The sequence below is a fragment of the Lolium perenne genome, chromosome 4 (assembly GCF_019359855.2).
Source record: "Lolium perenne isolate Kyuss_39 chromosome 4, Kyuss_2.0, whole genome shotgun sequence".
Lineage (NCBI taxonomy): Eukaryota > Viridiplantae > Streptophyta > Magnoliopsida > Poales > Poaceae > Lolium > Lolium perenne.
In genome coordinates, this window is record NC_067247.2 from 403071021 (window position 1) to 403096349 (window position 25329).

The following is a 25329-nucleotide window of genomic DNA, read 5'->3' on the forward strand; positions in this document are numbered from 1 at the left end:
CTCCCCCTTCTGGCTTCCTTCGTCATCTGGAAAAATAGGATTTTTGGTATAATTTCCATCAGCTGTTGATCTTCCGAAATATTGCATTCTGACGGTGCTTTTTCCAGCAGAATCCTGGCTCCGGTGCTCGATCCTCCAATAATCATGAAACATGCAAAATAGATGAAATAACATAAGTATTGTGTCCAAACATGAAATATATCAATGAATAACAGCAAATTATGATATAAAATAGTGATGCAAATTGGACGTATCACTAACCCTCCTCTTCAATTCTCTAAAGGGTGTCAATATTTGTTTGCTAGAGATCGAGGGGAGATCCACCAAGATTAAACTGTACACTAATGGAGGAGAGAGAAGAAAAATGAGTAACCTTCTTCGGGAAGAAGGGTGCATATTTATAGGCTTCCTAGATTTTTATCCATCATGTGGTATGCAGGGCCGAAATCTATGGGGCAAGTGATCTCCTAGGGGGAGGGGCATAATCTTCGGGGCGAAAAGGCACCCTAGAGGGCCGGAACTTACGTCCTGGTCGGAAATTTAAAGTTTTCGGCCTAGAGTTTTCGGACCTATATATATGCGAGCTGACCAATTGGAACAAACTCGGAAGGTGGGGAGACAAGAAAATTGGGCCTGAAAATCTCTCCGGGATCTCCGACCGGCCCTGTGAGACCAAACCACAACCAAATTTCTAGGACTCGTTCTCCACCATTACTTAGAGACCCATGCAAAACCAAAAAAACCTACTCTCTAAGACCTAGCGAAGACTATGGTCCAAGAGTTTGATCTTCTAACTTGTGGAGGGTCATCTTGTGGTTGACATTAAATTTTCCTACACACTTAACACCCGGTGAAATTATTCTCGTGTTGTCAATGAACACACAAAACCACAAAGGTAGAGAATTTTCACTTTCACATCCAGCCCATTGCCTTCGTGTAGAGACTCGAAAGAATCATCCACCATGTGATGCATCGTGACTTGCTTATGGCGCCATGTTGCGATTGAAACCTTTACTAACCTATGCTCCTGCATTTCCTCCTGCTGCCTTCGACCGAGATAGTCGGAGGTCAACTGATGACTCCAAAGTCACTGAATTGGTGTCATGCATAGATAGTATGGAGTCAGACAACACGTCGAAGAAGGCAGTAAGGGCAGCGATGGATTTGCATTCTCATTAACTCGACAACAGGACGAATGGGATCCATTGCACCTATGCTTGTCTAGGCAATGATGTTGGTGATTCATTTCAGCGCCTTCGTTGTGAGAGAGAATTGGTATTCCCCACCCAAGGTGTGCCCGCCATGATCGGTTTGTGCCAGAGTATCAAATCTCATCAAGGAAATTGGAGTTGGGGCAAGGCATCGTTCGCGTGGATTTGAGGCAACCGCGATGTTCCTACTATTTATAGATGAGGCGAGGGAGGCAGGAAGAGTGCGAAATAGTGGGAACAAGAAGCGGGAAGAAGAAACCCTAAAGAACCATTAGTGATGGGACCACATTCTCACATGATTTGTGGTAAGTTATCCATGTGGATAAAGTACATTATCCCGCGCTAAATCGACGACCACATGGCAAGGGAAGTTCCATCATGAGTGACATGTGGTGCGTGGGAGATGAAGACGGCGTGGAATGAACATGTGACCGAGAAGGCAAAGTTAACACACAATATATTATGAAATAACCATTTGTGAAGTTGACAAGAGTCACATACACAAATTGTTGTCTAACTATACCAAAAGTTTCGCAGACGATTTACCTATTTTAGTCGTGTGCAATAAACCCCATGATGGCAGGCACCTCTTGGACACAAAACGTGTGCGATATGTCACGTACATGCCGTTTAAGCTAACCTTGTCCGATATCCTGAACTCCGCCCACGGGTGGAGCAACCTACAAATGAGTTTTTATTTGTACTGTAACCGATATTGTGCAGCGCACACAGATCAGCTATCTGATGCGTGATTGGGGGCTTAAAAGGTCCGATCGTAGAACTGACAACTTATGTGTCCAAGTGTGGTACAAATAGTGTGACTCCTGAGAACCAACCTGGGGTTGGGTGGTTGTACCCCCAGCCCACACCAGAGTTTAAACCCTAGGTTTCACATCTGTGTGTTTCGTAAAAGCGAAATATTCATTCAGTGGGAGGCGCGTTTCCGTCGATAGCGAGGCGCTTGTGGTGACTTCGTCAATTTCAAGATCCGATTGGTCAAATCAGTCTTCCAGAGGTGCTGATAGGGGTAAGGTGTACGTGTGTGCGTTCATAGGGGTGAGTGTATGTGTGTGTATATGAACGTCTACGTTCGTACTGTGTTCCTCAAAGAAAAAATAGTGTGACTCCTACAATTTAGTGTATAATTGGACAAGTCGAAACATTTCCATCCCAACACTATTTTGAGTTTCACCTATTGGATTATTGCAATTTATTAGCCTTACCCACGCAACTCAGAGACCTTGCATGCATATGCAGCGTGGAATTATGCACGGAGAGTGACCGCGCAATCAGGTTTGCTCGTTATAGGTTTGTTTGGTGGAGCATCCTTTTTCAGTGTAAGCAGTTGATCGTGTGGTTTGTTTGTTTGTTTCCCAACCCACATAGTACCGACCAAAAGTAGTACCATAACAACTTGCCAATGCTGTCTTCTTCCTCCTTATCAAATTACAAAGATCACTTGTCACTGTAAACGACTCGATCGGTTGTTGACTAGACTGGGTGTCCGGCCGGTGAATATGTTCCATCATTGCGGCGACCAAACAAACCCTCTGTCGATCCATTGCTCTTCAGAGCTTTATGTTATGTTTTGCCAATTCAATCTAGATAGTCTTGATGATGTACCCATTGATCTCGTTTTGCCACTGCTAATTCAGCCTAGGATCAGAACTACTCCTTGACATTTTTGACAAGTCTTAGACAGTATACCATACATGCTGGCAGCTTGACATTGTTGTTTACGATTAATATTGCCAAAGGTCCACCTCGATTTATTTTTTTGCCAAAGGTTACCTAAATGATCAGGCTGCCAGACACCTACTGCTAAGCTAGTTTCTTGACAAGGTTCAGACAGTATTACACCATGCATGCATCGTGCATGTTCCCAAATCCCAATAGATAGATATGATACATCTAATCTAGCAACCTGCTCAACATTAACAATACCAAAAATGTCTTGAGCAGCAGTCATGGCATGAGCCATGTGAGATCATAGATAGTTTATTCATTCACCATGAACGACTATATTATCAGCAATAGCATGGAGTCTGGGCAAATCGTAGGACAAGAAGACAAGCAAACCTATATTCAATTTTGTAAACAACTTGGGCAGTCGGTGCGTTTGGAGTCGCTCGCAGTCTATGAAATTATCAAATGCCTCTATGCGTACGACTTTGTACTATAGCTACAGTTAGTTAATCAGGTATGCATGGTACTCAAATCTGCAGCTAGGAGTAGTAGAAGTTGATTGGATCTAGAAGAGGCTGCTAATCAATCAGTTGACAGAGCTGGCTAGTTAAGGAGACATGACAGCTGCTTGTGTGTTGCTTGGGGTTTTGATCTTCTGGCAAAAATAATATATGTAGTACAATGTAGAGCGACAGGGACAGTACGTACGTACTGGCCAGCGATCGATGTACATGTATGCACGTAATGGCCAGCGATCGATGGAGGTACATATGTTCATAACTGGGGAGACATCTGCATCAACCTATGTCACTACTTATAATTTGCTTTCCACTTGCTTATAACTCCGAGAGTAAACAGAGAGGAAGATAAGAGAGAAAAATTCATATCTGCCACAAAATCCTCATCCTTGGAGGTTAATCATGCCACTCTTTGAATTTTATCACCTCCGACTACCGGTTTCGGCACCGGGAGAGGTGGGGGAGACCATGGATTTTCCTCATAGGGAGCTTACTTTAATGTATTAGGTTTTGGTGTCCTCATTTGTGCAGGAGGTTGAAGCAACGACACGGTGGAATAAGTATCTCCGACCATGTGCCTAGTCATAGTGGTGTTGCTTCCCAAGTCCCGCGGCTGTCCCGGGGCATGGAGGATTTGGTTTTCGAGGTTTGATCCGTCGGGTTGTGTGGGAGAACCATCAAACACAATGCGCCCGCCTCATTGTGCACGGCGCTTATTGTCTCGTCAATAAGATTTTGTGGCGGCACTTTTGACGTAGAATTGTGTGATTGAGTTCATCCTTTGCCCTTTTCTCCATGTCAAATGTTCTGTGATTCATGTCATCATTGTTTGTGTCTCATAGCAACATCCTCTGATTTTTTTTTGATTGATGTTCTAGTGATGCAAAGCAGGTGCATCGCTGAGGTAGGCTCAGAGCATGCCTTCGACTTCTATGATGAAAAATCCCCCCTACGCAACACAGATCAAAGCAATCTCGAAGAAGAAAAGAAATTAAAATGCATGCACGCGATATGTTTATTCAAATGTCAACGTCTTCCTCGAGACAACCCTAGCTAGAGGAGACCTTGAAAAGCCCAAACGAGAGATCTGTGTGTGCAAGTTCTGCATGCATTACGTGTTGACTTTAGTTTCTTTAAAAGTAAAAATCAGCGCACACTGCACCCCCGCGTTGACTTCAGGTTGTACTAAATAAACTTGGCGATTTATGGTCGATCATGGTTGACTTGAAATTGCCCCCACCCTTTTCACCTAGCTAGGGAGCTAGGTCTGTGGCTAGTTTGCGTTACTTTTTAGTGGCTCATAAATAATGGTTAGAGAATGAATTAGCTAAGCTTTCTTTTTTGACAATTAGAATGGGTGTGTCATGTAAAAAAAGGCTAACGGATGAGTGAACGATTAGCAGTTTTTTTTAGCATCCAGTTATTTTTTTGAAACTTTTGAGCATGGCGTGAACGTGAACGATTAGCAATGGGTAACAGAGAAGGAAACAGTTCTAGGCCCTCGTAGGAATTCCTTAGCCCATACATGTATCGTAACAAGGAACGCGTATAAGGAAGAAGTCCGGCCCAATAAAGTTGCATTAGGCCCGTAAGAAACCCCGAAAGGCCTGAACACGCGGTAGCAGCCCACAGAAGCCAATCGAGTCCCCATTGCCTCCTTCCCCACCCCACCACCGTCGTCGACGAACCCGCCCCACCGTGCGTGCGAACCAAGATGTCCGTCCGGCAGCCTCGCCGCGCGCTCCGCCACCGCTCCGCGATGGGACTCCCCGTCGGCAGCCACATCGTCCCCCACAGTCCCGTATGCTCCGCCTACCGCCTCTCCTCTCCGCTCCTTTTTTTTTTTCTTTTCATTCGCGCTAGTAACACCTTGGTCCCGTCCTCCTTGCATCTTCCCGCCGACGATGAGCTCGTATGGGGCAACGGCACCCCTTTGCTGGAGCCCTGCGTCAACCTCCGTGCGCACGCCCCACACCGGGAAGGTCCCAAACCCCATTCCATCCCCACAGTTACTCGGTGACCACCAAGCTGTTTCGGTCCTATCTGCTCCCATTTCCTCCGTGTGACGAGCTGCCGTGGCTCTGCGCGGCGGGCTCGGCTTCTTCGCGGCGCTCGGCCTGGCTGCCGCAATCAACGGCAAGGCATCCCAAGAAGCCATATGTGAGTTCCTCAACTTCTTCCTGCTCACATTGCCCTGAACGCTTAAACTAGCAAAGCACTTTGCAACTTTCGCTCGCGAGGTGGTCCGATCGAGTCGGCCTGCGTTTCAGATCACATCAAGCCTGAACAAACTAAGAAGGCCTCAAACGATTACAGTTGTGCAGTTGTTTCTACCTGTATGCTGCCACCAAATTTTTAATTAGAGGTTGCCTGAACTGCGAGTGACGACATTGGTTAGGCAGCACTGCCGCTGGGCTGAGTCGAAGAATAATTTCTGCCTGCTTTTCAGATAACACTCACCCTATAGTTGTCTAAACAAACAAGGCCTTCACTAGTTGTAAATCTTTATACTCTGGATAGAGTCGTTTTATTTTTGAACTTGGGTTATGCTGCAATCACGTAAGAGAGTTCAAAATACAATCACGGCCAACCAGTTCCTCCACGCAGCAGGAGCCAATGCAAACAACACTTGACCACATGACACGCTACGCCCTAATTTTAATTCTCTTCTTCCATAGTTCCATTGACTGTGAGATCCAAGATAAACAGTCAGTTTCAAATTGAACAGAACAGTCCAGCACAGATATCCAGAATAGAGTTCTGTGCCCGTAGTTCTACAATCGATTCAGCTACTTTTGCATTGGGGCAAACCGGGATTTTCCCCAGGCTGAGAGCTCACTAAATCAGCCTCATCTCGTAGGACAGGCCCCAAGAACCTGATCGATCTTTCTCAAATAAACTATCCAATTTTTTTTGCCCAACCTGACTCTGGTTTTGACCATGAGAAATTATTTTCCTTCTGAGTCTCCTTCTTTTCAGCTAAACTAAAAGTTTCCTGTTTTCCGTAAAGGTCCGGTAGACATCTGACCTCTCCTGTATGCTGGAAGATCAAACGAAGACTGCAGAATATAAGATGATTGTTCAATCCCACGCTTACCATCACTGAACAGAGCATTGATTGGAGGTGTCAGGCACGCCACCAGAGAAGAAGCAGTTTGGCATGCATTTGCTCATACATTTGACTAAGGAAAACCAGGACCCAAAATCCTGACCCGTGAAGCGAAACTCAATCTCAGCCAGCAGTTCTCATTCCTTTCAGCTTCAGAAAGTTCTCATTCCTTTCTAATCTGCCGTCGAAGGACCTTTGCCTTGATGCAATTTACCATCGCATGATGACTTGTCTTGGCCTCCATGCGGCGAATAGAACAAGCAGGTAAAAGATCCGTGATTCTCCTACACCGGTTGTCTTGCACTCCCGGGGAATTAGAAGCTAACTTCCAGCCGAACACTTTAATTTTGTATGGTACTTTAGCTTCCCAAATTAGGCCCCATATTTCTCTTTCACCTGCGTGTTTACAACTCAAACCATCACCAATGGACTTAAAGTTTATATCTGCAGCTAATTCATAGGCACATTTGACTGAGAAAACACCACTTTTTCATAATGCCACACAAGGAAATCCTCACCTCTGAAATTCAGGAATCTGATCTGCAAAACATGGTCCGCATCTGGTGCATGAGAAATTATTCTATTTAGATTTTACTTCCAAATTTTCGTGTCTTTCAATTAGACGGGAGACCCAACACTAGTACGAGAGGTTTTACCTATGACTTCCAAATCCCCATCTCTCGAGAAATCTGCATATTCGAACAACAACTTATATGCCATATTACGCCTTTCTTGACAGTCACTTTCAAAGTGAATAGGCCAGCATAGATATCCAGAATAGAGTTCAGCGCCTGTAGTCCTGCAATCGCTTCACCTACTTCTGCATTGGGGCAATGCGGGTTTTTCTCCAGGCAGAGAGCCTCACTAAACCAGCCTCATCTAGTAGGACAGGCCCCCAAGCACCTAATCGATCTTTCTCAATGAAACTAGCATCAAATTTTAATTTTGCCGAACCTGACTCTGGTTTTGACTATGAGCAATTATTTTCCTTCTGAGTCTCCTTCTTTTCAACTAAACCAAAAGTTACTGTTTTGCCCAAGGTCATATAGACATTCTATATACTCTTGAATGATGGATGATCAAACTTTAAGATTGGAGAAAACAAGATGATTGTTCAATCCCACACTTACCATCATGGAATATAGCTTTGATTGGAGGTGCCAGGCACGCCACCAGAGAAGAAGCAGTTTGGCATGCATTTGCTCATACATTTGACTAAGGAACACAAGGACTCAATACTTACCTGTGAAGCGAAAATCAATTTTTAGGCGGTTCTCCTTCCTTTCGAATCTGCTGTCGAAGGACTTTTGCCTTGGTGCAATTTACCATTGCATGATGACTTGTCTCGGCCTCCACGCTCCAAATAGAACAAGTAGGTAAAAAAACCATGTTTTCTCCATTGTATTGCAATCATGGCCTAGGGAATTAGAATCTAACTTCCGCCCGAACACCTTAACTTTTGGTGGTACTTTCTTGGTTCGGTTTTCCAGTACTTTCAAGCCTAAGTAGAATTTCCAGCTGTGCCCCGGTCTCTAGATGAGCTACCAGAGACGGCCAAAAATCGATTTTAGCTTCAGCGCTGCATCGTACCCGCGACGTTAGAAATGCCTATTACCAGTGGCTGTATACTCGTGACGTCGGCCCCTACTGTTAGCGGAAAACACGTCCGTCACTGGTAAGCCTTTTTCCGGTAGTGTAATCTAGGCTCTTTCTCCTTATATTATAATTTCTATTTCATTGATGAAATGATATCCCTTTCAGCTATCCAACTTTTATTCGTGAAAAGATCAGTTTCTTTTTGTTGCATTCTCCAAAGACTTATCATAACTCTCATTTGTTGTAGTTACCTTGAAAGCATGACGAGTTGTATTGCTATCAAGGAGCTGCAAAGCTTTTTTTCGTTTTACCATACATTCATGTCATCAGTGGCTGATAGAAATAGATTAAGTGCAGACAATTGCTTTCAGATGCACAAAAGCCTCATTTCTTCACCTTTGGTTTTTTAAATGCTTGTACTTCAACGGTTCACTCGCGGGGGTGTAGGACTGCAGATGTCATTGTTTTCCTGCTATTACTACACCTTCACCATTGCTTCTACAGAAACACCATTTTACTCGGTGTCCTGGATGTGTTGTGTTGCACAGTAGTCTTTACCGAGTGTTGCCAAAGTTACAATATTTGCAAGTTTATTCAGCTACATTTCACCATTAGTAAGTTTCAGTAAATCTTGAAAAAGTACGATGGATCTATGTTAAACTTAATTCTTTCACTTGTGCAGTAATATCGAGGCTTTTCCCTTTCAGAAATTATGGGTGTGTTTGGTAGCATGGGGGAGCTTAGAAAATCTCATCTCAGCTCAGTTGAACAGCCTATTTGCTGATTGGTATCCCGGGTCGGTCCATCTTGACACTGTTGGCCTGACCCGAAAAAGGGTTCTCAGCTAGGCCGGGCTGTGAAGCCCGAATCAAGCTTCCCAGGTCGCTTAGGCTGAGCTCGCCCCGCAGACCACTGTTTCCACCGAATCGTGCTCCTCGCCATGATAGTTATATCTTGAGGGAGAAGCTTATGTATTTAGTCACAGATGAATGAATTGGAGGTGTGATTTGATGATCTATTGCCCCTAGGAAGGTTGAGGGTTTGCTAAAGAGAGAGCAGCTCCACCTCATGGATACAGTTATATTTTTTTTTTCTCTTAGTAGTTAGTATTTACATGGATCCATGGATTCTCATCACAGAAAAGATATACTAGGACCGTGGCCCTATGTCAGTACTGTTGTTGACTTGTTTGTTGCGGCATATGATGGTACTGTACCTGCGCATCCTTCGGGCTGGGCCGGGCCAAAAAATCCCGATGCTCAAAAACTAGGCCTGGCCTAGCCAAAAAAGCCCGAAAGCGCGTCGGGCCAGGCCTCTTCCCTATTTCACCCATTTGCACTACCCAGGCCCAGCATGGGCCTCTTCGCTGTTTCGCCCATTAGCACTACCCAGACAACGCCTGGCCCATCCATTGGGCCAACATATTTAGGCCCAGGCCTGGGAATTTCGTGCCGGGCTGCCCATGCCTGCCGTCCAGTATCGCTGAATCAGTGGTCTACCATTGAAATGGATGAGTAATTGGTGCTTTTTTTGTTGTTGCAGAAATCATCGAAAAACAGAATAGTTTAATTTGTAATTTTGAGTTATTGTTATGATGTTTGCAGTATTTCACTGGCATTTGAGGCTATAGATGAAACTGCTCGAAGTGGTGTGCTCGCTGGTCGCTGCCATAGTGCAGCTATATCTCTTGCGAGATTTTGGTTACAACCATGAGCTATGCATGCAATTGGAAACATTGATTTCAGTTAAGCTGAACCAGTAATCTTGGTGCTGTCTCTTCCAAATGCATAGCTCCATTGGGAATTTCCATCTCTCTTCTGTGAAACATCTTAAGAAGATTCGAGTTAGTATCCAAGCTGTACTGGCGAAGCGAGCTTCAGTACAACTTGTCTCTTTCATCCATCTGCATGCAGGGTCACATGGTACTGTGATCACAATCGTTTGGATGTTACCGGCACACTTTGCCTTCATGTGTATGTGCTAGTAACGTGGTATGCCGTCTTGATGGGACATTGAAAATCGTAACGTGATCTGATATCCTGGAACTATCGGCGTTTTGCGCTGGCACGTCAACTTGTTAGGTGCAGGAACTTTTTTGTTTTGTTTCACCTACATGTCACAACATGTTTTCAGAACCGGAAAAAGATCCATCCAGAAGATTTTGAATTATGCTAGCTGGTTTCCCCAAGCTGACTATGACTGTCATATTGGTCCTTGCAGTCTTGCAGACGCCAATGGTTTATCCGAATGGCAACCTTCGGGCGGAGCTCGGCCATAGGCTGTGGACGGACCGGAGCCTCTCGTCCCTGTTCATGCCATAATGGTAACTGAATCTTTTCCCTTTATCTCTTGAATGTATGATATTTCCATAATCTCTTTTTGGGACTCTTTGGTTGTTACAGACATCCTGTGCCTTACGTCGCGAGCTCCATCTCGACCGACAGTTACAGTAACTCGACGAATCAAGAGCCGCCCCTTTGAGCAGTTGCTGCACAGAGCAGGTATATGAGGAGACGGATGTCGGGATTTGCCGAGTCAAATTTGAAGAACCCTGATACAAGTAATCTCTCTCTGTACCTACAGGTCAGCTTCCCGTGTTTCTGAATGAAAACGATGTTACGGGCGCAATAATACTGTCGACCTGTGTCAGCTCTTGTGTGTGTTTTGGCTCGGCGTCTGCGGGTCACTGTATACGTGTACTGGCATTGGGTTGGTTTCGGAGCTTAGCAGAAGGCTGGGACGCAAGTGGGTTCATGTAGGATGATGAAACCCGCAAAAGCACAATTGGTTTCTTGCTGCGTTGTAAGCATACAAAAACACAGCTGGTCCTGGGGAACCCGATGCGTTGGGTACTTTGGCCATTTCTCTATGCGGTTTTGTTCTCTTGCCATCGGCAGCTTATGTAACAAACTAACAGCTGTGGTCATGAAGGGAAGGATGGATGGACGGTCAGCCAGTCATAGGCACATCATGCAGAGGAAGCTAAGCTGCTGGACACATCCATGGTGTGGGTGTACTGCAGGTTAATTACGCAGGGCCAGACCCCAACTCAATCAGACCACCACCTATTCCTATGTGCCCACTCTGATTAGCTTAGGTGTGTTGCACGCTAACTTCCCCTTGGAGTTAACTAGTCACTAATTGATGCATGTTGCAAGGAAATGTTTTTTCACCAGGCATCACTGCCTACCAGAGCCAACTTATAGCATATTCGAAGAGTTTTGCCGGAGTTTCATACGGGTTTTGTTTCCAAGAGGTTTCATACGCTGCACGAATCTTCAGGTTTTAATCAACGATGAAAACTACACCTGAAGGTAGCTGACCTGGAAATTTATCTTTTTTTTTCGATAAAGGGAATATATTAATATCGAGAGATACCAATTACACCCAGTCTCTGCAACAACGCACCACCCTAATGGCACTACGAATACACACAACCAAAAAAGAAAAAGAAAACTAAGAAACAAAAGTCCCGCTACAGTATCACGGGCCTAACAACAGCAATACATCCACCACCATGACAACACCTGAATTGCAGACTCTCCAAAAAACGACGTCTCCAAGAAGGAAACAATGCTCCAACACCGTCGTCGCCCGATCAAAGATCTTAGGTTTTTACCCTGAAGATAGTCTCCACTCTCAAAACAATGCCTCCACCAAGGTCACTGCCAGGCACAACCAGTTAAGGCCAAACCTTGGGTTTTCACCCTGAAAGGTAGGACTCTGCGCTTCACATGTGTTGTCGCCCCCACTTTCATACTGCTGCTGTGAAGCCCGGACACCAAGCAAGCCCCTCAACAGCGCGGAGACTTGAACCTCCATGAAATGGTCCTCCTCTCCGGCCTTCATGAAATTCTCTTCTTCCGACTTTCATCATGGATCCATAGTCACTTGATGTCAACACAGAAAAGAGCTTCGCGCCGCTCCCTCCAGAACCAAACGGTCGGAATAAACGCATGGGTGCGCACGACCGAATACCTCCAATCCAGCAAACTCCGGGCAAAGCACTGTTACATTCGCCGGCGGAGCCTTCCGGAACTCAACCCTCCGGCCAGATCACGAGTCCAGGCCTCCGGTAGGTCCTCCTCTTCACGCAAGAGAGGCCCTAGGACCGCCGCCTTTATTCAGGCCGGACCCCCACTTCGGCGATCATCCTGGGCTGGCCAACCCAACCCTCCACCGGCGACACCATCACCGGCTTCCATGCACCTCCATCTCACCGCTGGATGGCGATGATAGATCAAAAATCCACCACTAGCAACCGTAGGCCGACCCTCTCCGGCGAAGAAGAGGCCACCTCCTCCGTCAAACCCAAGGCTGCTGCCCCGGGCGCACTCGTGTCGCGGAAGATGCCCGAGATCACCTCCACGCACCAACGAGAGGCGGGGGTGGATGGCATGGCGCAGACTGAGGGTCTGACCGCCGCCCACCACCAACCCCTGTCGGAGTGCTGCGGGAAGCCGACGAGAGGAGGGAGTCCGCAGCGCCGCCCATCCCACCTGCGCCGATCGGTCCGCCAGGGGACAGCCGACGGGAGGAGGGCCGCCGCCGCCGCCGTCGCCCATCCCACGCGTGTCTGCTCCGCCATGCATCGAGGAGGTGGGGATCCGGCCACCAATCTCCATGCGGCGACGAGGAAGGGCCCCCGCCGCCGCCACGCCCTGAGGGACTTTGCCCCGGCTGCGCTACCGGCGGCGGCGGCGGAGGGTGGGGTGTGGGCCAGTGGTTAGGGTTGGGGTATGTATCTACAGTGTGCGTTGATCAAGACAAGAATGTCCTTGTTCTTCCTCAACCTAGTAGCTCTGTCGTGCTCTGTTCGGTCATTGTTTGATAAAAATGAAGACCTGGACGCGTGTTAGCATGTTGCACGCGTGTTGTGCATAAGGGTGTGCAAACATAGGTTGAGCGGTTTAGGCTTAGTTCATTTTTTGTACTAATCTAGGAGTGGAGATTGAAAATGTGAAGGAAAATAAACTAACTTTACAGGTGGTTTCTACCGGTTTTGTATTTTGCCAACCCCTAGTGGCCTAGTGCACACTACACATCAGCTGACCATCTCAATGTACGTATTGCAGTTCCTAAGGCTTCCTGACCTTGTTTTCCCTCCCAGTTAAAATCTTGTAATGACCTGGCTTCACACATGTATGATGTATCCCGGTCAGCTAATGTACAGAATCAGTGTACTATATCATGCTCATTGCATATTCGATAGGACTGCTACCACTACATTATTGACATTCCTGAACTAGGTTTTGAGACATATATATATTAATTAAAGACACAAGACACATGGAAGGTAGATATTTGATTTCGATGAACATACGGGACGATACGATGGGAGCCACGAATTTTCGGACCATCCCTAGCTAGATTCCAAGTAGGCTCTTAATGTGCCAGCTAGGAGAGGTGACCCCTTCACATGTATGCATGGCCCATACACGTAGTGCAGAGACCCCTACACCGTGGCCAATCAGATCACATGAAACATACGTACACATAGACGACGACCCTGGCCTATATAAACCACTACCCTAACCTGGCCAGCTTACACCTAAACCCTCCTCCACACTCACCAGCAGCTAGCTTCCTACACTGGTCACTAGCTAGCTAGCAATGGCGTCCAAGACCTTCTCGGCGGCGTGCCTCCTGGCGCTCCTGGTGGCCGCCAACACCTTCCTCATCGGCGACGCTTGCAACAGCTGCCAGCACCACACCCCGCCGACCCCGACTCCGTCCCCGCCACCACCGTCACCGTCCCCTCCGCCTCCGGCACCGACGCCCCCGAGCACCACGCCGTGCCCTCCCCCACCGTCGTCCTCAGGCAAGTGCCCCAAGGACACCCTGAAGCTCGGCGCCTGCGCCAACGTGCTGGGCCTGATCAGCGCGGGCATCGGCAAGGCCCCCAGCGGCGGCGGCGACAAGTGCTGCAGCCTGCTCGGCGGGCTCGCCGACCTCGAGGCCGCCGTGTGCCTCTGCACGGCGCTCAAGGCCAACGTGCTCGGCATCGTCCTCAACGTCCCCATCAAGCTCAGCCTCATCCTCAACTACTGCGGCAAGTCCGCCCCCACGGGCTTCCAGTGCGCCTAAGCACGCACTTAACCAGTTCATCAACCCATCAGCGTGTGCACCGCGCGTGCTTGTATCATTCTGTTCTAGTCATTCTAAGTTTGATTTCCACACATGCAGTACTCCAGTCAGTAAGCGTAAGCATAGTTAATTTATTTGCGTGCATGTGTTCTCTCGTATATGCATTTTGGATTTGTTGAGGTTAATTTGTGTTAATTTGGCTGTACAAGACATACGGCTAATGGGTATGTTCATGCTTGAACAATGGTAGTTGATTAAGCACGTGTAACACTTGTATTCTGTGTTCTGGTGTGATGATGAGATGTAATTTGCAGAGTATTTATTATAATTTCAGGGTTGTTTCACATTCTGCTATGGGGTTTATAGCTTAATTTGTTATGTGGTTACTGGTGAGACGCTTACGTGCAATGCAATACAAGCTTATAGCATTTCTTCGTTGAGTTGGAATTAAGCTTGTTTCCTCTCTTTGGAGCAATATGAAAAAGCTTGTTTAATGTATGTGTACGTGGTATAGTATGCTGTTTAATCGTTGTGCCAACCAAACTTACTTTTCTGTCCCAAAAGGTATGCAGTGTACATATATAGTACTGGTACAGTATCAACTGGAGTATGTAGGTATGTCAAATGTGAAGCTGTATTTATCGTCTGGCATGGGATCAGAGCAGGCTTGCAGCGGTTTAGGACCGCGAAATCTCGAGCAAAAAATTCTGAATTAGTCTCTCTTTACCAAAATATATTCCGTATAATTTTAGTCCGAATTAAACTTAATAAAGTTTGACCAACTATATAATAAAAGCTATCAACATATCAATACCAAATATATACATTATTTAAATATGTTTTTATCATGAATCTAACAATATTTATGTGATATTATATAAGTTTGTACTTGTTTGCTACATACTTTATAAAGTTTTACTTTGACAAAAAAAACATATGCAACATATTTTGGAAACGAGGGATTACTATACTAACAAGATGATTATAGCCGGAAATTACTTGGTTCATGTGACTAGTAAATTTTCGAAGTTTTGAAAAAACTGACCAATCTTATGCAAGAAAAACACAAGATAAGTTTGTACCGACACGGCGACTACACGCCAAAGTTACTCGATTAATGCTTTGTTCTTCGATCTCTAGGTTGCGGTCTAGGCTAGATGAAAATTAATTAAACACCTATGGAAGTGAAGGCGATGCAATTGAGACGACGAGGTTGGCACAAGCGCACCAGTTGGGACAAATACATACACAATTGATTCGATGCATTTGGAACGCATAGGCTTTGAATTGAAACATATTGGCAACTGCGTCTCTCAATTTTTCCCGGTCAAACGCAGGAAACAACACAGTTGGTTCAGTCTCAACTGCAGGAAGAAACGCAGGTCGCGCATCGCAATGCATGAAAACCGGAGTTGAGGAAATATGACTTCTACTCCCGCCGTCCTCATGTATAGGTCCTCCGGCCACGGATCATCACTTAATCGTCGATTTGATAAATATAATATAAATTGTACAACATAAAAATATATACGTTATAAAATATGACGTATGAAGTTTTTAATGATATATGTATTGCAATATACTATATCTTACGTTACATTAGTCGAATTAATAATCTAGGGCTACACACGCGCATGACCTATACGTACACCGAGACGGAGGTATTACTAGTAATGATTCCAAGTTTGATTCCTCTATGCCATGCTCTTAACCTTGCAATATACAGCTCCCGTATTACATCTCATGATACGATTCTCCTGGATACCACTTTAAGCATGCAACAAATCCTCTGTCGGCACAATCTACAAATTAAGAGATCACACACAATCGACTGCACACAGATAGTACTGGTAGGAGTAGGAGTATATCTTACTTTTTTCCAATGCATTGGATGCATATGGGCTGGAAAGCCGAGATAGAAAAGGAAGACGTTATTACGACACGTCACTTCTGCCGCGGCGGTGACCATGCCGGAGCCCGCCCGCCGGAGAAGCCAACAAAACCGAGGGTTCACGGACGGCGCATACTTACAAATGAAGCTCGTCGCTTACTACCCGCTAGCTAGCTAGCTAGCTGCTGCCTGCTGGCTTTCGATCTCGCTGACCCTGACCAGGAACGACCGGCACTAGTAAACCGTCCATCTGCCGATCGATACTGCAGGGCCGATCGACCGCCACCAACCAAATCATGCATGCATGGGTGATTGACTGCCGATTCCCTGTGCATGGATCATCGTCATCATCTCTCGTGCAAAGTTTAACACGCATGTGACGTGTCTCTTCTTAAACTCTTTATACAACCGTTGATGATTAGTATTATTTTTTAATCATATGACCATAGAGGAAGCCTCTTGGTGTAAATTTTATATTAAATTAAAGAAACTGTAGATGATTACTAATAGATTGGTAGACTTTGGGAAAAAAGTCCTTTGTTAGAATGACTACTTCAATTTTTTTCGTGCCATGAGAATATGTAAATGCTCAATTATTATTAGAGCTCGTTTGGCTCCCCGGTATTCATTTTATTTGGGTATAAATGAAATGATACCAGGAGTTCATTTCATTTATATTGGGATTCCGATCCAACGTACATGTTTGGCTGCCACGAGGATTTGTAAATGATTCTAGAATTTAATATGGAATTGCTACCTAGCAAGTCTCGTATACAAGAGAGATTCGAGGTTTGGGAGGAGGGGAAAAGGAAAGAACGCCATCGGAGCAGCGAGGCCACCAGGCAGGAGAGGGAGCACCTTCACCAGTTCATGCAAGAGGAGGCGGAGGCGAGCACCTTGTGACAAGGAAGCCCATCGAACAACGCCATTCGTGGAGCTCCTCTTCCCTGAACTCGTACCCTTCCATTGGCTTGCCAGCCGTGCCAAGGCCAGCCCAAGGCATGAGCGCAGGGAGGAAGGAACCTCCATTGTTGCGAGGTGCTAGTTCAGGATGAGTCGAGGTGGAGGAGGGCACCGTCTCTACTTGTCCCTAACCACATGATCCCCTCTTGGTGATGTTGCTCGCTGCGCTAGGGCTTCACGTCTGCAGCTGTAGGAGGTTGCATGAGAGGAGAGATGATGGTGGGGAGCACAACCGGAGGCAGAGGGAATTGGCCGGTGAGGCCTGGCTGGGGTGAGGCCTGCCGGCTCTATCTGGATCTTCGTGGAAGGTGTCGCACTAGAGAGAAGGGGGGATTCGAGGAGAGAGGGGGATACACGAGGGAGAGGGCCTGCAGGAGAGATGTGTGGCCGGTGGTCGGTCGGAATTGGGGAGATGGGTGGACGGTCTATGGGATCAAGGAGGAGGGGTGGAGGCCGATGTGAAGGGACGGCGAGACACGATTCTAGACAAATGACGGGTTTGGAATGGGAATCCAACTAACGCGTGGTGTCCTTCCGGTGGATTTTGAAATGAAATGAGGCTCCAATTCCACTGGCAGCAAAACACGATTTTACTAGAATTATCAAATGAATTCCGAAGTTTTGAAATGAATGCATGAATACCAAACGAGCTCTTATGTCAATTTTCTTTTCGATTTTTACTGAGAATATATCCCAGACCGTTGGATCACATCTGATTTGTGATAGCCATGAGTTAGGTCTGCACCTCAACTACACATGGAGTTGCAACCAGATATTTGGTCACCAGTTGATTTACTGCGGTTACAGAATTTTCCAGGACCCCAAAAATATTGGCCAGGTTTGAATTTGGGTTGAGCCTAGTCGACCTATGAGAAATTTCTGGTTACCATCTGGTTAACCGTTCACTGGCCAGATAACCGAGAATATTCAAATATTCTTGGAATTTGAATTCATGTTTTGTTTGCATATCTTGTCCGGTATTTTTTTTTTGAGGGGAAAAACAGTTAATCAGCTCTCAGAATATCAGTTACAGAGTCTTGATTACACATTTCCCTGATTGAAGTAGGAACTTGATTACACATTCCCCTGATTGAAGTAGGAACGGGAGACAGCCAAACATTGCTGCAACCATTCTTTCTAGCTAGTCTAGCTAAATCATGGGCGACCCCATTACAACTTCTTCCAACATACGTGATAGCACAGTTTGGTAACACATTTCTCAACATACTAATGTCCTTGTAGATATGCCAGATTCTTGATGAGCTTTGGGTACTACTACTGATCATAGTTACCGCACCGAGACAGTCAGATTCCAGAGTGTTCGGGCTCAGGTTGTGTTCGACAGCCAGCTTCAGTCCTTCGTAGATCGCTTTTGCTTCCGCTTCTTCAGCACCAAAGCAATTGTTGCCAACCATGCTCGCCGCCAGAATGACGGAACCCAGGTGGTCGCGAACAACGACTCCAGCCGTGGACTCTTTCAATTTGGGGCAAAACCCAGCATCTACATTGATCTTGATGTTGCCATTGTCTGGTTTAGCCCATTTCACCATCTTGTATTGCTCTTTCCTGTAAGAAACATCTTTCGAGCACATAGAGTCGTTAGTTGTCAGGGAGCATCATTAGTACATCCTGTATTAGAGTGGCGCCTGTTGTTTGGTTCCCGGAGAAAATTATTGTAATCTTCTCCGGTATTTTCCTAGTAACCATCGGCAATAAACTTGGTTACCTCCAATCCTAGCCCCCCATAAGAAGTAAATGAGTATGTTACCCAAGTTGTAGCTGAGATTTTACTACTTGTATATCAGTATATGCGCTGCAAGTTGGACCATAGCTTAACTTCGTGATTTCATGAGTTACAACATAGATTAGTTGCAACTAAGATTCGATAATTGAGAATTAAGTTAACTTTCAGTTTGACTGAAAATTAGTCACTCCACCTTTTTTACAAGGTCGATTGTTTGATGCATGAAAGGAGCATATGTAGTGTTCCTTTATTTCTTTTCAAGTTCATTGAAAATCTTCTTAGCAGGAAGATGCATGGATATGTAGCACACGGTTTGCCGTACGTTATAAGCGGTACCGGTATGTGCCACTAGTGGAGAAGAGGCCTTTGGTCCCAAGCAAATGTTCCAGTGCAGAACCAAACCGGGACCAATGGGAGGCATTGGTCCCGATTCGTTTTTGCCCAGAGCGACCCCACTAGCTGGCGCCTGTCCTGTAGTGGCCTTTGGATCCGGTTTGTAATACAAACCGGGACTAAAGGGTCCACGGCATGGCGCGGCAGGCCGTGTCAGGCGTGGGAAACCTTTAGTCTCGGTTTGTATTACAAACCGGGTCCAAAGGCCCCGCCTCTGGCTATATAACCTTGCCCCTGCCCAAGGGTCCAAACACTTGGCCATTTTTTCACTTTCTTCACAAGAGGGGTGTATTGCTCTCCTCTCTTCTTCACATGCACAAGAGGTGTTCGATGAAATGCTTAAGAGGATTTGCCACTTGAGTTTACACAAATCAAGCCACACTTAACTTGCTTTTTTATTCTTCATCGAGGTTAACAACTTTATCCTTTTCATCTGCAATTGATAAAATGCATGTGTATATATACATCGTGATGTTCTGTAATGGTTTTGATCAGCTTAATTATATCATGCAGATGAATCGGCAATGGATGTACATTGACCGACGGTTTGACGAGTTCACTTCGGGCCTGTATAATTTTATGGCCGTGGCGGAGGCAAACAAACATGGTGGCTTCATGTATTGTCCATGTGTGGACTGCAAGAATACCGTAAATTACGCTCGCTCGAGTCTCATTCACAGCCACCTTCTGCGATCCGGTTTCATGCCCAGTTACTATTGTTGGACCAAGCACGGAGAAAGAGGGGTTATGATGGAAGACAATGAAGAAGAGGAAGAGGATGATGACGGTTATCCCAATTTCCCTGAATACGATGATACTGCAGAAGGCAATGAAGACAATGAAGTAGAAGATCAAGAGACACCAGATGAGCCTGCTGATGATGATCTTGGTCGGGCCATTGCTGATGCAAGGAGAGAATGTGAAACTGAAAAGGAAATGTTGGCCTTCGACAAGATGATAGAAGATCACAACAAATTGTTATACCCAACTTGCGAAGATGGCCATAAAAAGCTAGGCAACACACTGGAATTGTTGCAATGGAAGACAGAGAACGGTGTCACTGACTCAGGATTTGGAAAGTTGCTGACAATAATTAAGAGGAAGCTTCCAAGGGGTAACGAATTGCCCGCCAAAGACGCATTTAAGCGAAGAAGATTGTCTGCCCTCTAGGATTAGATGTGCAAAAGATACATGCATGCATTAATGACTGCATCCTCTACCGCGGTGAGTACGAGAATTTGGATGCATGTCCGGTGTGCACTGCATTGAGGTATAAGATCAGACGAGATGACCCTGGTGATGTTGAGGGCGAGCACCCCAGGAAGAGGGTTCCTGCCAAGGTTATGTGGTATGCTCCTATAATACCACGGTTGAAACGCTTGTTCAGAAATAAAGAGCATGCTAGGTTGTTGCGATGGCACAAAGAAGACCGTAAGAAAGACGTGATGTTGAGGCACCCTGCTGATGGCTCCCAATGGAGAAAAATCGATAGAGAGTTCCCAAACTTTGCACAGGATGCAAGGAACTTACGGTTTGGTCTAAGTACAGATGGCATGAATCCTTTTGGAGAGCAGAGCTGCAGCCATAGCACCTGGCCTGTGACTCTTTATATATATAACCTTCCTCCTTGGTTGTGCATAAAGCGGAAGTTAATTATGATGCCAGTGCTCATACAAGGCCCGAAGCAACCCGGGAACGCCATTGATGTGTACCTGAAGCCATTAGTGGAAGAACTTCTACAGCTGTGGTCCCTAGCAGGTGTACGTGTGTGGGACGAGCACAAGCAGGAGGAATTTGACCTAAGAGCGCTGCTTTTCGTAACCATCAATGACTGGCCTGCTCTTGGTAACATTTCAGGACAGTCAAACAAGGGATACAATGCATGCACGCACAGTTTACATGAGCTCGAAGGTGATTATTTGGAAAAATGTAAGAAGGTCGTGTACCTGGGGCATCGTCGATTTCTTAGGCTTACCCATCCCGTAAGAAAGAAAGGCAAGCATTACAACGGTGAGGCTGATCACCGGAGGAAGCCTCCCCATCGTGATGGTGTTGATATATTTGGTATGGTCAAGGATCTAGATGTAATATTTGGAAAGGGTCCTGGCGGACGGTCTGTTCCGAATGACGATGCCGGACACGCGCCCATGTGGAAGAAGAAATCTATATTTTGGGATCTACCCAATTGGGAAGTCTTAGAGGCCCGCTCTTCAATCGATGTGATGCACGTGACGAAGAATCTTTGCGTGAACCTGCTAGGCTTTCTGGGCGTGTACGGGAAGACAAACGATACACCAGAAGCACAGGAGGACCAGCAACGTAGGAAAGACCCCAAAAAACTGCATGAGAGAGTTAAAGGACGTCATTACTCCAGCTACGCTCTTACAAAAGCAGAGAAGGAAATATTTTTTGAATGTCTGAGCAGTATCAAGGTCCCGTCTGGCTTCTCCTCCAATATAAAGGGAATAATAAATATGGAGAAGAAAACATTCCGTAACCCGAAGTCTCATGACCGTCACGTGATAATGACACAGTTGCTTCCGATTGCATTGAGGGGGCTTCTACCGAAAAATGTTCGACTGCCCATTGTGAAGCTATGTGCATTCCTCAATGCAATTTCTCAGAAGGTAATAAATCCAGAAATTCTACCGAGGTTGCAGAATGATGTGGTCCAATGTCTTGTTAGTTTTGAGCTGGTGTTCCCACCATCCTTCTTCAATATTATGATACATCTCCTCGTTCACCTGGTCGATGAGATTTCCATTCTCGGTCCTGTGTTTCTACACAATATGTTCCCCTTCGAGAGGTTCATGGGAGTCTTAAAGAAATATGTTCATAACCGTGCTAGGCCAGAAAGAAGCATCTCCAAGGGCTATGGAACAGAGGAGTTCATTGAATTCTGTGTTGACTTTATTCCTGACTTTAAGCCGATTGGTGTTCCTGAATCGCGGCATGAAGGGAGACTAAGTGGAAAAGGCACGCTAGGAAGGAAATCAATGATATGTAGGGACGGGATTTCTTTGACTCAAGCACACTACACAGTTCTACAAAGTTCCACCTTGGTGGCTCCGTATATCGGTGACCACAAGAACTTTCTACGCTCCCCGTAACCCGGGCGGTCGAAGGATTGGATTAGACGTGAACACATGTTGACTTTCGGAGGTTGGTTGCAAAAACATCTCCTGAATAACAAAGATATTGAAGATCAGTTGTACTTGCTGGCCCAGACACCATCTTCGACTGTAGTGACTTTCCAAGGGTACGAGATAAATGGGAATACATTTTACACGATCGCCCAAGATAAAAAGAGCACCAACCAAAACAGTGGTGTCCGATTTGATGCAATAATGAATGAAGGCCCAAATGACACATATTATGGTTACATAGAGGATATATGGGAACTTGACTATGGACCTTCTTTTAAGGTCCCTTTGTTTAGGTGCAAATGGGTCAACAAAACGGGAGGCGGGGTTCAGGTAGACAAGTTGTATGGAATGACAACAGTGGATCTCAACAATCTTGGGTATAGAGACGAACCATTCGTCCTAGCCAAGGATGTGGCCCAGGTTTTCTATGTGAAGGATATGTCTACCAAACCAAGAAAAAGGAAACATAAGGAAACAAATACATCAAACGATGAGCCAAAGCGCCACATAGTTCTTTCTGGAAAAAGAAACATCGTGGGAGTGGAGGACAAGACAGACATGTCAGAAGATTATAATTAGTTTGATGAAATTCCACCCTTCAGAGTGAACATTGATCCAAGCATCAAGTTAAATGATGAAGATGCTCCATGGTTACGGCCGAAGAAGATTAAATGATGAAGATGCTCCATCATCAAGTTAATTGAAGAATGTTCATGGCACAAATGAGTATCTCAACATGGCAATCAATTTCCCATTTATTTTTGTGTAATCATTTAACTGTATGTGAGATATTAGAAGTGGTGATGCGCCACAGGAGATGTAGTCGTTCAGGGGCTTGCAGGGAAAAATTCCAAGGCGCAGTTTCTGAAGATGCCGTAGGGCGTGTGCACCAACGACATCTTCGAGAAACTGTGCCATGGGAGATTTCCCAACCCTTTCCCCAACACTGTTAGATGAGATGTAGTCGTTCAGGGGCTTGCAGGGAAAAATTCCGAGGAGCAGCTTCCGAAGATGCCGTAGGGCGTGTGCACCAACGACATCTTCGAGAAGCTGCGCCACGGGAGATTTCCCAACCCTTCCCTTTCTGCTTGGCTTGTTGATCTGCTTGGCAAGGCGTATCGATGCTCCTTTTATAGGTACGGCACCTCTTCTACTTTGTCTTGTTCCTTCGACAGGGCGTCGTGCGCTACATGCTTTATCTCATCGAGCAGTGCGTCCACCCATGCGTTCTTATCCTGCCGACGTCTTTAGTCCCAGTTGTACCCACCAGCCGGGACTAAAGGTTACCCACACGTCCTTATCCCACCGACAGTTTTGTTAGATGACAAAAAAAGGATCTTTCGTCCCGGTTGTACCCACCAGCCGGAACTAAAGGTTACCCACACGTCCTTATCCCACCGACAATTTTGTTAGATGACAAAAAAATGATCTTTAGTCCCGGTTGTACCCACCAGCCGAGACTAATGTTTTCGGCGCCACTGCGTTCCCGCCTATTTTCTTCCCGCGCTTTTGTAGGATAACGTTGCATAGAAAACAAAAATTTTCCTACCGCGAACACGCAATCCAAGCCAAGATGCAATCTAGAAGACGGTAGCAACGAGGAGGTATCGAGTCTCACCCTTGAAGAGATTCCAAAGCCTACAAGAGGAGGCTCTTGTTGCTGCGGTAGACGTTCACTTGCCGCTTGCAAAAGCGCGTAGAAGATCTTGATCACGATCGGTTCCGGCGCCACGAACGGGCAGCACCTCCGTACTCGGTCACACGTTCGGTTGTTGATGAAGACGACGTCCACCTCCCCGTTCCAGCGGGCAGCGGAAGTAGTAGCTCCTCTTGAATCCGACAGCACGACGGCGTGGTGTCGGTGGTGGTGGAGAAGTCTGGCAGAGCTTCGCTAAAGCTACGCGGGAGTTATGGAGGAGAGGGGGGCGGCTAGGGTTTGGGAGGGGGTGGCCGGCCTCAAGGGGGTGCGGCCAACTTGTGGCTTTGTGGTGGCCGGCCCCCTCCCCTATGCCCCTCATTATATAGGTGGAACCCCAAGAGTTAGTCCCCAAGTCTTCGAATAAGACCCAAACCAAAAACCTTCCATATGGAGGGGAAACCTAGCCAAGCTAGGACTCCCACTAGAGGTGGGAGTTCCACCTCCCATATGGGGGGGTGGCCGGCCCCCTAAGGGGGAGTCCACTTGGGACTCCACCCCCACTAGGGTTGGCCGGCCATGGAGGTGGAGTCCCATGTGGACTCCACCTTCCGTGGTGGTTTCTTCCGGACTTTTCTAGAACCTTCTAGAACCTTCCGCGACATTTTAATTCACATAAAATGACATCCTATATATGAATCTTATTCTCCGGACCATTCCGGAACTCCTCGTGACGTCCGGGATCTCATCCGGGACTCCGAACAAATATTCGAACTCCATTCCATATTCAATTACTACCATTTCAACGTCCAACTTTAAGTGTGTCACCCTACGGTTCGTGAATTATGCGGACATGGTTGAGTACTCACTCCGACCAATAACCAATAGCGGGATCTGGAGATCCATAATGGCTCCCACATATTCAACGATGACTTTAGTGATCGAATGAACCATTCACATACAATACCAATTCCCTTTGTCACGCGATATTTTACTTGTCCGAGGTTTGATCTTCGATATCACTCTATACCTTGTTCAACCTCGTCTCCTGACAAGTACTCTTTACTCGTACCGTGGTATGTGGTCTCTTATGAACTCATTCATATGCTTGCAAGACATTAGACGACATTCCACCGAGAGGGCCCAGAGTATATCTATCCGTCATCGGGATGGACAAATCCCACTGTTGATCCATATGCCTCAACTCATACTTTCCGGATACTTAATCCCACCTTTATAGCCACCCATTTATGCAGTGGCGTTTTGTGTAATCAAAGTACCTTTCCGGTATAAGTGATTTATATGATCTCATGGTCATAAGGACTAGGTATGTATGTATCGAATGCTTA

The 25329-nt window shown here is 46.1% G+C and overlaps 3 protein-coding genes across 4 annotated transcripts; 2 read left to right on the forward strand and 1 right to left on the reverse strand.

Moving 5' to 3' along the window:
• The first annotated feature begins 5053 nt into the window (after positions 1 to 5053).
• Positions 5054 to 11261, forward strand: LOC127297417 (uncharacterized). Of its 2 annotated transcripts, XM_051327724.2 has the most exons (4): positions 5054 to 5216; positions 10341 to 10443; positions 10523 to 10621; positions 10704 to 11261. In XM_051327724.2, exons 1-4 carry the CDS (start codon positions 5130 to 5132, stop codon positions 10877 to 10879), a joined length of 465 nt encoding a protein of 154 aa, XP_051183684.1. In that variant the 5' UTR covers positions 5054 to 5129; the 3' UTR covers positions 10880 to 11261. The 2 variants fall into 2 exon arrangements, 1 of the variants encoding a protein (XP_051183684.1); XR_011744254.1 differs by having other exon boundaries at positions 5054 to 5575; positions 10523 to 11261.
• Positions 11262 to 13656: 2395 nt separating this feature from the next.
• On the forward strand, positions 13657 to 14556 carry LOC127297418 (putative lipid-binding protein AIR1). Its single transcript, XM_051327725.1, has one exon. It carries the CDS (start codon positions 13734 to 13736, stop codon positions 14205 to 14207), a length of 474 nt encoding a protein of 157 aa, XP_051183685.1. The 5' UTR covers positions 13657 to 13733; the 3' UTR covers positions 14208 to 14556.
• A 3509-nt stretch (positions 14557 to 18065) lies between these two features.
• Positions 18066 to 18653, reverse strand: LOC127348167 (uncharacterized). Its single transcript, XM_051374256.1, has one exon. The coding sequence runs from the start codon at positions 18651 to 18653 to the stop codon at positions 18066 to 18068; it is 588 nt and encodes a 195-aa protein (XP_051230216.1).
• Positions 18654 to 25329: the final 6676 nt, after the last annotated feature.

Excerpts from the sequence above, each read along its gene's own strand:
- LOC127348167 (XM_051374256.1), bottom strand. The coding sequence starts at position 18,653 with ATGTGCTCGAAAGATGTTTCTTACAGGAAAGAGCAATACAAGATGGTG.
- LOC127297418 (XM_051327725.1), top strand. The coding sequence starts at position 13,734 with ATGGCGTCCAAGACCTTCTCGGCGGCGTGCCTCCTGGCGCTCCTGGTG.
- LOC127297417 (XM_051327724.2), top strand. The coding sequence starts at position 5,130 with ATGTCCGTCCGGCAGCCTCGCCGCGCGCTCCGCCACCGCTCCGCGATG. Across the intron at positions 5,217-10,340 it reads ACATCGTCCCCCACAGTCCC|TCTTGCAGACGCCAATGGTT; the intron begins GTATGCTCCGCC and ends TGGTCCTTGCAG. Across the intron at positions 10,622-10,703 it reads GCAGTTGCTGCACAGAGCAG|GTCAGCTTCCCGTGTTTCTG; the intron begins GTATATGAGGAG and ends CTGTACCTACAG.